The 15,191-nt window shown below is 40.6% G+C and overlaps 1 protein-coding gene across 2 annotated transcripts in view; it reads right to left on the bottom strand.

The window, feature by feature from the left end:
• Positions 1–15,191, bottom strand: part of cep112 (centrosomal protein 112) — a 240,510-nt gene that overhangs the window by 106,953 nt on the left and 118,366 nt on the right. For both annotated transcript variants that reach the window (XM_056249958.1, XM_056249959.1), the window contains exon 20: positions 7,989–8,219. In XM_056249958.1, coding sequence (XP_056105933.1) covers positions 7,989–8,219 — 231 coding nt within the window. The remainder of the gene's footprint in view (positions 1–7,988; positions 8,220–15,191) is intronic.

Below are 15,191 nucleotides of genomic sequence, written 5' to 3'. Positions count from 1 at the left end.
TATACGTTTCTCTCATTGGAAGATTATGTTGAGGAATCTGCAGTGAAAGAGAAGACATGGAAAGGCCTGAATCTGGAGGGAATCAGGACAGGAACCCATGACTTGTATATAGCCGTTCCTCCAAAGCTAAAGAAAAAGAAAGTACAACGAACATCTGAGCATCAGAGGAACTGGCTCAAAGTCAGGTTTATCTGGAGGAACAAGGCTCCCAGGGCTCTCTGTGCGGGATGGAGATTGGGTACTGGTGGCTACACACACACACACGCACACACACACACACACACACACACACACACGCACACAGATAAACCTCTGTTGTTAACAGAGACTGGAATAAATTCACTTTTATCTTCCTTTCTATTCACTAAGCGACTGACGTTGGGAACAATCTAACACATGATCTTATCGCTTCTGATATTCTGTGTCTTATTATTTTTATTCCACAAGCTCCCCTTCAAAAAAAGCCTGTGTCTTTCATGAAAACCCATTCATGGATTTAATGGATTTCTCTTTCCCTTTTTCCCTGGACCTGTCTTCAAAACTCTGGCTGGCCGTTTCAGCAGAGCGGCTGACTGCCGAGGACAGCGTTTCTCTCACCATCAAAAGAATACCAAATTTCAGCTTATAAACATGCCAAGTCACTACGAATCTAAAAGCTTGAAAACTTCCAAATGAAAATAGCTAAACTTTTTCCCTCTGAAACATGCAGAAGCTCTGATGCAGTTGGGGAGAGATAACGCGCAAATGAAATCATTAGCTGCCTTTAAAGCATTCTGGCTAATAATCTGTGAAACCAATAGCATTTATCTCAATGATGTTTCTACTATCATGCAACAAGAAAAAAATCGTTTTTACATTTTCCGAAGAGAAAGGCAAACTGCAGTGGTTGCTCGGATGCTGAGGTGTATTGCGTCGTTGCCCACTCGCCGAAACCCCAAAAAAGGCCTCCGATTCCCCTTTTTCCCAGAAACAGGGTGCCAGTGTTCCAGTCCAATCTGGAAACCGTTCCCACAGAACCAAACACGGATCTGGGTCAGAAAAATCAGCTTTGCACATTAGAGGCCAGGGCGGGATTATGTCTTCTTTACCAAGTGTAGTATGCAAAAACAACAACACAAGACAAACTCGTATATGAAGACAAAGAGGCACGTTTGTTTGTGGGCTACATGTTATGTGCAGTGTTGGGGAAAGTTACTTTTAAAAGTAATGCATGTTGTATTACTCCCCCGAAAAATTAACTAGTTGCACACTTTTTATGAAAAGTAATGCGTTACATTGCTTTTGCGTTACTTTTTTCCACCTGGGCTGGGTTTGCTTGTTTTTTTTTTAAATAACAACAAAAAAAGTTATATTTTTGGCAAATGTTAAGGCCCTTTCACACCAAAAGTGAAATGAATAAGCCTCAGGTTGAAGGAAATGATTATTTACTTATTTTAGAGCACACTACACCTCCTCACTTTATTTCTCTCCACATCGGGACAGGAGAGCTGTCAGTCAATAAATGTGAAAAGTAACAAGCATTACTTATTTGAAAAAGTAATATTTTGTTGTAAATTGAAAAAGTAATGCGTTACTTTACTAGTTACATGAAAAAGTAATCTGATTACGTAACTCGAGTTACTTGTAATGAGTTACCCCCAACACTGGTTATGCAATAATGTGGTGAGTTACTCCATCCTTCCGCTCTCATAACAATGGGATCGCAGTTCACTGGCTCCAGTAACACCATTATCATGATTGAAAAGGGGTATGAGACGGGGTATGGGATTTCGGTAACACTTTACTTGAAGGGGTGTGCATAAGACTGACATGACACCTTCATAATCATGACACGACACATGTGATGAACATGTAGGAGGTTTTATGCATGTTTATGACAACTGTCATTAAGTGTCATTCGCTCAATTATGTCATTTTGAATGCAAATATGACATTGTTTGAGATGTCTTTGTTATGACACCTTGATATTACTAAGACAACACAACCTGTCATAAATATGTCACAAACATGACATAGCAGATTAATTATCAAACTTAAGAAAGCACTTAGCTTTATGGGTTAACATTACATTAAACTGTCATGTGGTTGGTTTTGACATTGGCTGTCATGAGGCCATTACGTGTGTCATGTCATGATTATGAAGGTGTCATGTCAGTCTTATGCACACCCCTTCAAGTGAAGTGTTACCGGGATCTCTCTGCTGTTTTATTGTCCACCAGGTGAAAACTGTAAGTCTGATTGCATAGAAAAGAAATATAAGGAATAATTTAAGTTTGTTGCACAAATGGTGCCAAACAAGTTGTGCACCAAAGTTTAGTACTTAAGGTCCTTGCATAGTGAGCCCAAAATTCTCGACCGAAATTTTCGCACGTTAAAAAAATAAACAAGACCTCACGTTGTGTCAATCACGTTTACACACTGCCCTAGAAACTTTCGTCCGTCATAAAAAAATTGGGATCAGGTTCGATTTTCTGCGTTTTTCACATCCGTAGCAAGCATTTTGAGAGGTGTTTTGACAATTCAGAGCCACCGTACATTACAAGCCAACGCCAAAATCCAGAATTGTTCAAGATTAATTGGTTCATTGAAATTGCTGGAATATCCAAAAATGTCAGACTCAGTGTGCAAGGACCTTTAGGTTTAGAGGTCTGTTCAAATCCCAAACCCTAAATATGAGTAAAAGTGATAGAGATGCTTGACTTAGCAAACACTACGGGTGACTCATGTAATGGATTGCATTGGGGAGCAACGAAACACTGGAAAAATGAGTGTGTGAGTCAGATGTTTGGTTAATCCTCAGAGGACAGAGCGGCTTTACTCTGGAGGAATGAGTTTGATGTTGGAGATCAGAGAGCCGGTTTAGCTATTTTACCTTGCGTTATAATAGCCTGGTCACTCTCACATGCCTACGATAACATCATCTCTCTCACTATGTCATATTAATCTACGACTGTATTAGTAATCATGGAAATACTTCACTCACAAACATCAAGTCTTACGCAACTTACATATTGGCTTGATAACGCCATCTATGTGTTGTGTATCTCTTCATTAATAATCCACATCACTCATAGCGATGCCATAAAGAGACAGTTCATTTACTCACTCATGTTTCAAACCTGTATGACTTTCTGACCTTTCACGAAACACAAAAGGAGATGTTTAAGGTCACGCTTCACTTTAAATATGGCGATTGAGACTTTCACTTCACTTTAGCGTTCCTCTAAAGAAAGTACAAAATTGTTTATGTGAGAAAACCTTTTTATTTTTGAAAACTCAAAGGAAAAACGTCTCCCTTTTAAGCATATCGTTGTCGTGTAAACGTACCTTTAGGTATTAAGACGTTTTTTTTTGTCTTGCTGGAGTCATTTGACATTGCTTAAAGTTTACTTTGTTTTACTGTATTTATTTTGGCATTCACAACATTTTCTTAGTTTTTAAGGTGTTTTAATGTACTTTTTCTCATTGCATTGTTTATATTTACATTTTATGTTTATTTTAGCTTGGTATTGAACAGCACAGTGGTCAACTACTGTTGTTTTTATTGTGCTTTATAAATACATTTTGATTTGATTTAGATATTCGTAAAGTGATACTGCAACAAAATGTTAGGGCTTGATTGACCTTAACTTTATCCTTTATCCTTTATCGTTAAAAGTTGGCTATACTGGAAATTCGAGAGGCCAAACAAGCTATTTTTTTACATTATATATTATATTGTCAATGATATGCATTGATGAATCATAATAAAAGCTGGAATGCGTATCACAAAAGTAAAAACGACACTCATTTATTGTCGAATGATGGACGTGTTAAAGGCACAATGTGTAACAGTGTTAAAACATGAAAACACATTAACTTTGGCAGCTCCAATTTGAAGTGTGTCAATCCGTCTCGGAGACAGACACGCAGCTGAAGTCTCTTCAGAGCATCAGATGAGGGCAGAAACACAGACTGGCTCTGTAAACAAGCCTTACGTGTCAGCTTGAGTGGAAAAGCCAGGCGGGATTCTCTTCAGATGGGATTTATGTGCTGCAATGCACTCACATATGGCTCCAAAATGGAGGCCGGGGATTTATAAAGAGGCCCAATGGCACGCTAATGTGCCGCAGATGTGCCGTCAGCAGTGGTGCATGTGTTTAATGAAAACTAATCGCTTTGATGGGCCTAATCAGGATTACCCTCTGATCAATACCACCTTTAGCCGGTTCCTGGCCAACCTGTGCTGGATTACGGCCACTTTCCAAGCCCTCGTTTCTGCGGCTGGAATCAAGAGCTTTCAAAACCGTAAGGATGCAGGATTTCCGGTAGAGTCCGCTTGCTCAACCTTGATAGAGCCGGGGCTAATGTGTAGAATTAAATACTGACGTGACCTCTTCAAGCCAACACAGGCCAGCGGTGAACATGTGTGGTGTACGTAACACACACATGATTCGGTGAGTAGCTTGTCTTGTGTATTCATTCATCTGTTAATAAGTTATACGTTTATTTATTTGAGTTTCCACCGCAACTTTCCCCAGGAACTAGGGACTTTGGGATGGTACTCGGTGTGTTTGACCGCAGGAACCAGGGTAAAAATTTCGGTAACACTTTATTTTGATGGTCCCTTTCGCTCATTCTGTTGACTAATAGCAACTTTGCATCTACATGTCAACTTAGGGCGTTTTCACACCTGAAAGTCTGAACCAAAGTTCATGTTTTGATACATTTTATACATTCGGTAAGTTTTGGTTTGGTTTCACATTGCAGTTAAGAACTTTATATGGCATACTTGCATGCTGTCGTCATCATCTCAATCATCTTGACGTTGATTGGTTTGTAAACGGACGTACGTCTGACGTCAGCGTGTCGTCAATTCGGCGGGTAACTTTGACAAGAATGAATGAACAGACGCATGCCGTTGCCACTATACTGTTATTATTACGGCATTACTTCCTGCAGCACCAACTCGAGGCCAGTTCAAATTCACCAAATGAACGTCCTCGTTGTGCGAACATTTTATAGCCGCCGGCCGGAAAGTAGGAGAAGACTGCGAGCAATCCTGCGGGAACCACCAGAACCTCCTGCAAAAGGTCTGAAAGTCCGACCCATACAGAAAATGCTTTCACACTAGAAATGAACTAAACCTTTGTCCAGTTTGATCCGGACCGAGACTTCCTCTTTTCATCGGACCAAATTTCGTCTGTTTGGTCCGGACCGTGGTCAGGGGGGGTTCACACCTGTAAGTTTGATTCGGATCAAACTCAAAAGTCAGAAAATCCGGACCAAACAAGGTAGGTGTGAAAGGGCTCTTACTCTCATTAGAGTATTAGTAGACTCTCTGCTTAATATCTGCTAACTCTTTATTGTGATGATCCTCCAACAGACATTTTACTGACTATAAGTGACTTTGCAACTACATGTTAACTTATTCTAACCCTACTAATACTCTACTAACACTCAAATGAGAGTTAGTAGACATGTAGGTGCGACGCTACTTATAGTCAACAGAATGTGCTAAAGGGACCATCAAACTATAGTAAAACCAAAATTTCCCCCTCAGAAAGTCCCTGCTCACGAGGTAGTACCTTTTCAAAGCTCAGGATCTTTCAGGGGTGGGACTTGGGTGCTGATTGGTTGAGTTCACGCAGCATTTTATTTCTACCACCATTTTTAAAAGTCTGTTGGATAGTTGTTTGCTATTCGAATCAACAATGGAGTTAAAAAAATACGACGATGGACCGACGACTTATTAAGCTTATATGCGGAGGAAAAATCCAACGGGAACTGGAAAGTGGCTAATCTCCACGGTACTTTAGACCGCAAGGAAACGCAGACAGAAACAAGTCTGGGGGGAGAAAAAGTTCCTGGGACAAATAGTTCTGGGTAATTTCGGTTGAAACGTGGTTTTTGCTGCACGCTCAAGGCGTGGCTGTGATTTATTTCTTTTCTTTTTCTGCCAAAGAAAGTGTCTAATCATATAAAAATTCTTGTATTGTGGAAATTGTTTGTGGAAAGTGTGAAGAGTGAATATTGAGCAACTTGCATAGACATAATATCAGTCAGATTGGAGGATCAGAACAACCAGTGAAATAAACACCTAATAAAAGTAGTCCATGTGCTACTTACATAGTCTTTAGAAGACATTTGCTCAAAATCTTCCTCTCAACCATCATTAATTGACCTCACGACAGTGGTTACTTAACCCTGGCCACCGCTTTTCACAAGCAGGTTCTCGGTGTACTCTTACAAATATGTGTCATTCATGTCGGCTCGCTCACTGATAAGTACAACTTTTATATCATGATGTTTCAAGTTGAAACACTAAATATAATGGTAGAAGTTGAGAAAATAGTGAAATTACAAGGGGAAATCTAGTCAAAAAGTGTCAAAAAGTTGGCATAAACGGAGGCCTTACAGATGCAAACAGGGGTAAATAATGTTTGTGTGTGTGTGTTTTTCTTCAAATAAAGTTCAGTTTGGCTGCATGTCATATTATTCATAAGTTATCAGAGCACAGAGATGCTGAAACCATAGATTCACATCGGAGTCCATTAAGCATGCTTCTGTTTTTCAAATAAAAGCAAACAATCCACACATAAGATGAATTCAACAGATGCACAGCACAAGTACCTTGGATGAAGACCATGCACATCTAAACAGATGTTTACTCCAACAGTAGAAAGACGTTGATGGATATGGAACTAAACCAAATATCATCCTCAAATTATCTGAAGATAAACCTGACTGCCATATAAAATTGTTTTTTGATTGGCTATTTGGGGTGTCAGTCGTTCATCTCAATTAACTCAACACTGCCATCACTCCTGGCACACCATATTTGAATTTAATGAGATCTGAGACAGAAAAAAAGTCTAAATTTGTAATATTTTTTCTCGGTGTATTACAGTACAGTCAAGATCCTCTGATTGACACATGGTGTTTGTCATAAACATCAGACAATCCTGCATAATATAAAAAAAAACGAGTTGGTAGTCCCAGAAATAGATCCTTTTTTTGTAGTAAACTCCAAATCCTGTTTTCTTCTAAATGACTCATAACAAACGTTGTAAAGATTAGGTTTTTAGCTTTTAGTATGAATATGTTAGCCGTAAGGTTATGAATAAGCTGGTGTGCTCCAAAACAATGACAAATACGCATTTAGGAGATTCAAAACTTACAGTCTCTCACTTCCGCTAAAATGGATCAGGGATTTTTATGACTTCAGCTTCTCATCACATCTTCTGTCCAATCAAACGCTCTCTAGAATCTGAAGCTCCGCCCCCTCTGCTATAAACACCCCCTGGCCGGAGCGAGCGTTGACACACAGAGCAATATGGGTTGGAGTGTGTGTTCGGTTGCTCAAACGCTCCAGTTTTATCAATCAGAGTCTCACCTCCCATTCCCTTTAAAAACCAGTTGCGTTCGCGCCATGGCGGATTCGCTATTTACACGGCAGAATTTGCAAGCGGAAAAACTGAATGCTTATCTAGCAAAGAAACGGATCTGCTCGTGCGCATGGATAAAGCTGTGTGTGTGTGTGAGGTTAAAGGTTAAACAGACCATCTACGGGACAAGCCGGATTACACCATATCTTTATGTTCACAATATTAATCTTTTACATTGTAAGTCTTTTTTTAAATTTTTATAATTGGCTAGTTTGTGTGCTGCTGCGCGTCCCTGTGTGTGTAATAAGCAGAGTGTGTGTGCCTATTACTAACCCGCTCTTTAAATAACAAAATATAAAAATATTGCGCCATTGACTTTAGACCAGGTTTCAGTTGGTCAATGGCTATTTCAGTTCCACAAAATAGCAACGCTCCAACAATGCGCCTGAACACACTCCTGGTTCTCAGACCAGCCGCCCATGGGCGCACAGATGGGCGCAAATGCATTTACTATTTAAACAACGTGGCGCAGGACATGGGAATTAAAACTGTGTCGGGCTGAAACTAGCAAAACACACCGGGTGTATGATCAGTCCCGTTCAGTCTGAAGCCCACACCAACCTTCTCTTGTGCCAGCTCTCTTTCAGTCTTGTGGGATTTTTCCAGGTCCTGCCGCACCTGATCCATCTCGGCCCGCATGCGGTCCAGAGTGGCTTGCTGGTCGTGAGCGGCCCGCTGTCGCTCCTCCTCCCGCAGTAAACCCAACTCCGTCAGCTGCTGTGTCCTCTGACTGTGGGCCGCCAGAAGCTCCTTCCTCAGGGAACGCACCTGGGACTCCAGATCCGAGATGGTCTGGTGAGGAGAAACACAAAAAACGCCATGTGTAAATCTGTTAAGGTGAACCCATATACGGTGCGTTTATGGAAAACTGAATCTGGGAATACAACACTTATTACTATAACTATAAAGATAACGATAAAGATATAGTTCTAAAATCGTTCTAAATATTAAAGAATAGCAAAGTTCACACCACAGCTGTAACGATAACGATATGAGGAACGATATCGTTGGGATCACTTTCAGAACGATTTTTTTTCCAGCTGTCGAACGATAAAACACTGACAGCCAATCAGAATCCACTCGAATTTAAGGGCCTCGCGCATTTAAAAAGGCAGACGACATTGTGGAGAAGTTAATCGTCGAGGTCCAGAAACATCCACCAGTGTTTGACAAGTCAAGCCCCTTTTCATGAAAATGGATATGGAAGACAATCGTTCATTCCCTCTGAATAAACGGTGAGAAGTATTAACGTTACCTCAGGGATCCACAACATCGTCTTGCTTCCTTTGAAGTTGCGGTGAAAAAGACTAGGTGTTGTTTTTATTCCACTATATTGACGCAAATATAGTTATCGTTATAGTTATCGTTCTTGGTGTGAACGGCCCTTTAGACTGCAAAACAGAAAAAAAAATTGACAGCACACCGTTTTTTTCCTCCAGTTGAGACGCTTGGCTTGCTATGATAAGGAATATCCGCGGAAGTGTTACTAGTATCTCATTTTTCAGATAGTTTGTTTCTATATAAAAATGTCAATACAATGTTAAGTATTTACTCTGGCTCTTTGTTCTGTTAGTATGCTTGTTGTTGCCATCTGTTGACGTTGAACAAGCAGAAAGTGACAGTTGGTCGGTGTGGTATTTGTCCCGCCTCTCCTTCACTGTGATTGGACGGCTGGGTAAAAAGTTTTACCCAAAGTTTAACATTCTTCCACTCTCGGCGACCGGAAAAAAAGACGCTCAGCGCCTCGTTACGCTCATGGCGTTTTAAAAAACGCGCCACTCCCATTGAAAACAATTGAAAAAATACGCCAGTCGCTTGAAAAAAACCCCCGCTTTGGTGGACACAACGCCTTAGACAGCAAAACAGAGACAAATGCAAAGTGAAAAACTAAAGACAGAAGAGAGAAAGTGCGAGGGAGAGGATAAGAGAAACAAGGCAAGCAGGACCAGTGGAGGGAAGAGGGAAACAGACACCACAGCCTCTGATCTCTGAGCCACAAGAGTTCAACATCAAAGCTCGGCATTCCATAAAGGTCAGCGGTTTGATTTAATGACCGAAATTAGTGCAAATCAAAGGTCAGTTAGCCATGGGGACGAGGTACCGCTGCCATTTCTCATTTCAGGAAGATGAAAAACCTCATCGAGACCACTTACCAATGAGCTGTTGCGTTATTGTGAAAGCGAGAGTGGATAAAAGAGAAGAAATCAGAGGCATTGCGACGGGAATCAGCCTTGATGGAGCTGTCGGAGACCTCGTTCAGAGAGTCAAGAGCCGTCTGACACACTGACCGACTGCCGAAACTTGAGCACACAGGAACAGCATTACAGAGAACGGCTAACCTCGCTCAATGCTAGCAGTGACTGGGGAAAGGCATATTTCTAGGCCACAAAAACAGCATTTCTTCTGTCATTCTGATATATTTCCTCTGAATAACCTGAGTAAACAATTCAGCAGGAAATATTGACTCGATTGTATGTACTAGGATTTGATAAGATGGTGAAAATTGGGCTATGATTGTATTGGTTAATATTGTTTTTCCTCACCCCTGTGATATTGAATACGCACAGGAAAAGTCATTATTACATGTTGATGACAGATATTTCACTCTCTCTTTTTTTAGATATATTTTTGCTGATTTTTGTCTTATGATAGGATAGTATAGAGGGGACAGGAAGAGAAGACTCAGACCCGGACAGGATTGGGAAAGGTCCGCGAGCCGAGACTCGATCTTGGGTCGCCTGAAGCGCAACTGAGCGAGTCTATTGGCGCAGACAGATATCACTCTCTTTAAAATAACACGAACTGAAGAGTCATGCCCTATAAGACCAGGGACATTTATTAATGAAGTACATGGAATAAAACTCTTTAGAATACATCTCTTTAAAAAGCATTTGACGCTTTAAACGGGTCTTGAAATGGAAACCAAATTGACATTTACACATATAAGATGTTACTCTACAAACTGCAAGCTTCAGAACTCAAAACTAACTCCCCCGTTTCAAAATATGAATTATTATTTTCTGTCCTTTTTAGGGTCGCATCTTGTGACATCATGTCCTGTTGATTCGTTTACGTCTGTGGTCCGTGTTGCATTCATATTGCTTTCGAACCGCGCCAGAGTTGTTTTGGAAGCGGACCCATCTCTTCTCGTGGCGCGTTGCGCTGCATCCAGTGTAGAAAGCATCACTGATTATAATGGGTTCTATTGTGTTTTGTCACATCGCGCCTCTCACGTGTAAGGGTTAATGCCCTTCGAGGTGTCCATTATCAGGTATTAATGGACGACGGCGAGGCGTGAACCGCTCGACGCGCAGCGGAGTCCATTAATACCTAGATAATGGACACCTCGAAGGGCATTAACCCGCTTATACCACGGTCACTTGCCAAATAACACATTTTTAAAACATTAGTTTATATTTTAATTAGTTTTACAATCGAAATCTAAAGTTTTTACAAACAATAACTTGGTTTCCCTGGTTACGCCTGACGGTTTATTTAGCAACCGGAGATATTTATAGTCCGCTCACCTCGGAGAACCCTTCAGTTTAGAGAACTTACGAGCCAGAAAGTTGACGTATTTTATGTCAAATTCTCCAAAAAGGTTCAAAGAAATAACGAAGTCACTCATTGTTGTATTAGTAGGCATAGTATAACGGCTAACTAGACGTTTGTTTTGATACAATAAATTGTAAACGGATACGTTGACTGCCTGTTGCTATGGTTACTCACAGCTGATGTAGCCAGCGCATTTATTCATTAACTTCGAACGGTAAACAGTCAGTTTCACCAGAACTCCTTTACTAGGTGTCCTCTATCACATTTTAATGGACACCCTGCAGCCAATCAGAATCGAGTATTCACCCAGACCATGGTATAAGTGTTTGTAATAAACGTCAAACCAGCGTTTAATGCTATTAATACACCAAGCGTATCATTGTTTGAGTATTGCTAATAAAATCAGTATACCGGTCGTTTCTATTTCTTCTCCCTCGGGATCTGACTCAGCCTCAAACATATACGCTTTACCATCTCGAGTGTCAAAATAAATGACATGCTATAAAGGAGGGTGTGGATACGGTGCGATGAAGTTAACCAATCACAGCAGTGGGTGTTTACTTCAGTTCCTTAAAATTTGAGTGTTTTTCCCACAGAGTCAAGTCAAGTCATCTTCATTTATATAGCGCTTTTAACAATGGAGATTGTTTCAAAGCAGCTTTACAGAGATACACATACAATTTACTGTAACAGAGATTGTTTTGGCTTTATAGCGATTTTGAATAATGTTATTTACAGCTAAAGTTGGTTTTGATTGATTCACTTCCAGCAAAATGATCATTTGTTATTACATTAGGGGCCACTAAGACGACATTGTTCTCTCTAAACAGACTTTAAACGCGAACCTGTGACCTGATGGCGTTCACATGCGCATTAAAAATGGATTCTATAGTTAAATTCGTTTGAATATGTGTGCGCAGGTTTGTAATTTCCCAACAAACCATGCCTAAACAAACTACTTGTCTTGCCTATACATTTGATAAAGAATTCAGAGTGAAATTGAGGATGGAAAATGACATATTTTTTTAGAAATATTGGACATTTTTGCAACCTTTATAAACTAACCTGAAGTTTATTCAGGTGAACTGTTCTCAAACTGCATTTCATGACGCCTTTAAAATTCTGTCATCGTTTACTTTTTTCCTACTTTGGAAGTCAATGGGGTCCATCAACTGTCTGGTTACCCACATTCTTCACAATATCTTCCTTTGTGTTCAGCAGAAGAAAGAAATTCCTACAGGTTTGAAGCAACTTGAGGGAGAATAAATGACGGCAGAATTGTCATTTTGAAGTGAACTATTCCTCTAAGTCTACATGTACTTTAGCAATTAAAAGCACAATTGAAGCTGACAGCCTTATGCACAACAGCACACCCCGTCCTTAATAATAAAGTGACATCTTGATATCGAATAATCTGCGCTCCCAAAACATTTAACCCTCGCGCAGACGGTGGCATGTGGAAGAGTCTGGCATGTTGGCAATCCCTCGCGCTCCCAAACATCCATGGGAGGAGGAGACTGCTAAGTGCATCACGTGGCACGTCTGTCGGAAAATCATCTGAAGTTGTTTTGCGGCCACTTGGGGGAATAGCAGCGAACTTCAAAGCCGTGTCACACAAACACCCAGATGCCAAGAGTGCACGCGGGTCCAATACAGGGCCAGAGCGGAGCAGCACCAGCCCACATGCTTCTGAAACGGCACAAAGCTATTAGATCTCGGCTCCGAGGAGCCTTTAATCTATAATTCCCTCTTAAACTGGACTCTGGGAAGAATTTTCTGATGCATCTTTGATGGGCTTGGATGTGCTTTTATGAAAAGAAGCTGAGAAACTAGCACAGAAAATGAGAGGCAATAACCACAGAGAATGTCACATCGTATATGATGTAACTTCAACGGTTTAGCGAACGAATTTAATTTAAATTAAGAGAGAGAGAGAGAGAGAGGAATGTAGGACAGACTGTGATGTATTCTGTTATTTATGCACATAATTATTGACAGCCGAAATACAATAAAAAGAAAATGTGAACGCCCTGGCCAAACACATAAAAACTCTGCTAATACAGTGAAAAAATGTATTAGCACATGCAATGTATTAGCATTTATTATGCTTGCTGTGAAAAAATGTTTCTGTTTTTGGGAACCAAATATCATTCTTCTATGGCATCAGATGGCACTCTATGTCAGTCCCATGCCATGCCTTAAAGGTTGTTTACACAGAGTAGCAGAAAAATGATAGGAAGTCATTCATTTTCAATGAGAGAAGCCAATGTGAAATGACAAGAGATGATTTTACAGTTTTGAACAGTTGCAAATGAGCAGTGAAACAATGTGATGACTACCAATGGGAGTACACCGACAGTGAAGCTGATGCGAATGTGTGCGTTTACCTTTCCCAAACTGCTTTACTATTAACAGCTAGCGGTATATACTATGAGGATTTAAATGCGTTTTGTGTACGGGATGGGATCAAACATTGTGAAAAGAAGTTTGTATATTGCATTGAAGTTGAGAACAAGTGTCATTTAACCAGCTTTTGTGAAACAGTGAGACATCCCAAGGGCATTGCTCAGGGAAACAGATATAGACGTATGAGTATGTCGGTCCCTGTTCTCTAAAGGCCAATTCACAGAGCGCCAACAGACACTTGGTCGGGTTTTGTCGGATTAGTGTATTAACACTGTTAACGTGGGCGGCTCTCGTTTTCACCGATTAAACATGATGAATCTGCGTTTGGACTGTCTGAGAAGTAATGTACTGTAACCTGGTGATTGTTGGCATTGGTCGGAGTCTGCGGTGCCTTCTGAGGTATTATATCTGTGACATGCTCCTCAATTTGCATTTTCAAGGACTACAGCACCATTCTGGATGAAAGACTGATGGTGCGATCCAAATCTTCGGCTGAAATGCATTTGCATGTCTTTAAGAGTTCAACGTGAAGCCTAGTGAAAAGCTTCAGTGATGTCTGGCCAGAGATTAAAACTCTTTTCATCATCGAGGACCCATCTGGTGCTGAGAGCCCGTCTGCTGGAGCCCATCTTCAGTGACCCATCACAGCTGGATGGAGGGACTCATGATGGTGCTGTTTTGTTTTCCAGAGTTGAAAAGAGCAGCTGAAATCAAGACAATGCCATTAGATGACTGCTTAAAAACAGTCGTGGTTTGGCAAAAAGTTCCTTGTGTCAACCATATGTCCTGATATGGGGATCTGAACGATGACTTGGAAAGAGTTGGATCTCGAACAAGAGAGAAAAGTGAAAGAATCATGGAATAGGGCTGCTCCATTATGACAAAAACAATCATAATCATGATTATGTTGGTCAATATTGCAATCAGGAATATTTAACACAATTATTTCACAACATTATATCAAGCATATTTTGCTGAAAATAAGGATAATATGATATCAATGCAAGTCTATATGTATAGTATTCAACTAGCCAACTACAAAAAATTGTATAATCAAATATAAAATAAAAGTCAAGTCAAGTGACCTTAATTTATACAGCGCTTTTTACAATATAGACTGTTTCAAAGCAGCTTTACAGTGATAATAGATTGATTGAATACGTGCTATGTGCGCGGGCGCGTAGTCTTTCTTTACACAGTGGCATTGCCAATTACTTGTCTGGCATGCATAATATAGCGTTTTTAGTCGTTTCCGCGGATCCGTGTGAACGGGAATCATTTTGATAATGTTTTCATGTCTACAGAGGATTAGCCAGCACTTTTAAATTTGCTGTGATGTCAGGCGCTCTGGCTCTCGGCAGACATGTGACTATGGAGGCTGGTGTCTCTATTTTACGTTCCGTGTGATCGAATCGCCAATAACTAGGGCACATTCAACAGGATTCTCAGTGGGTGTTTCACTGAGTGGGGAGAACCTATTTGTTATTGTAATCGGAACGGAAAAGCAGTATCTAAAGCCCTTGCATTCGTACTATCCTCGATTAAAGTTTGGATGCGTGTCTCTAGTTCTGAAATCTTCTCCGTCAGCCTGACTATCTCCCTGCATTTATCACATGTGAAGCCCTCACCGCTGACAGAGAATGCTATACTATACATGTGGCAGGCACTGCAAGTGACAATGACAAGAGAAGATGACATGACTCACTGTCTTTGTTGTATGATCCATCTCACAACAGTTGTTTGATGGACTCGTAAAAGGCGCAAGCGTGCGAGAGAAAAGACGGCAAGCACGGATAGCAGATT

Source organism: Rhinichthys klamathensis, unplaced genomic scaffold (assembly GCF_029890125.1).
Source record: "Rhinichthys klamathensis goyatoka isolate OS25496 unplaced genomic scaffold, OSU_Roscu_1.1 h1tg000065l_1, whole genome shotgun sequence".
Taxonomy (NCBI): Eukaryota; Metazoa; Chordata; class Actinopteri; order Cypriniformes; family Leuciscidae; genus Rhinichthys; species Rhinichthys klamathensis.
Note: the sequence above shows the minus strand (reverse complement) of the source record. Positions and strands in the feature narration are given on the sequence as shown.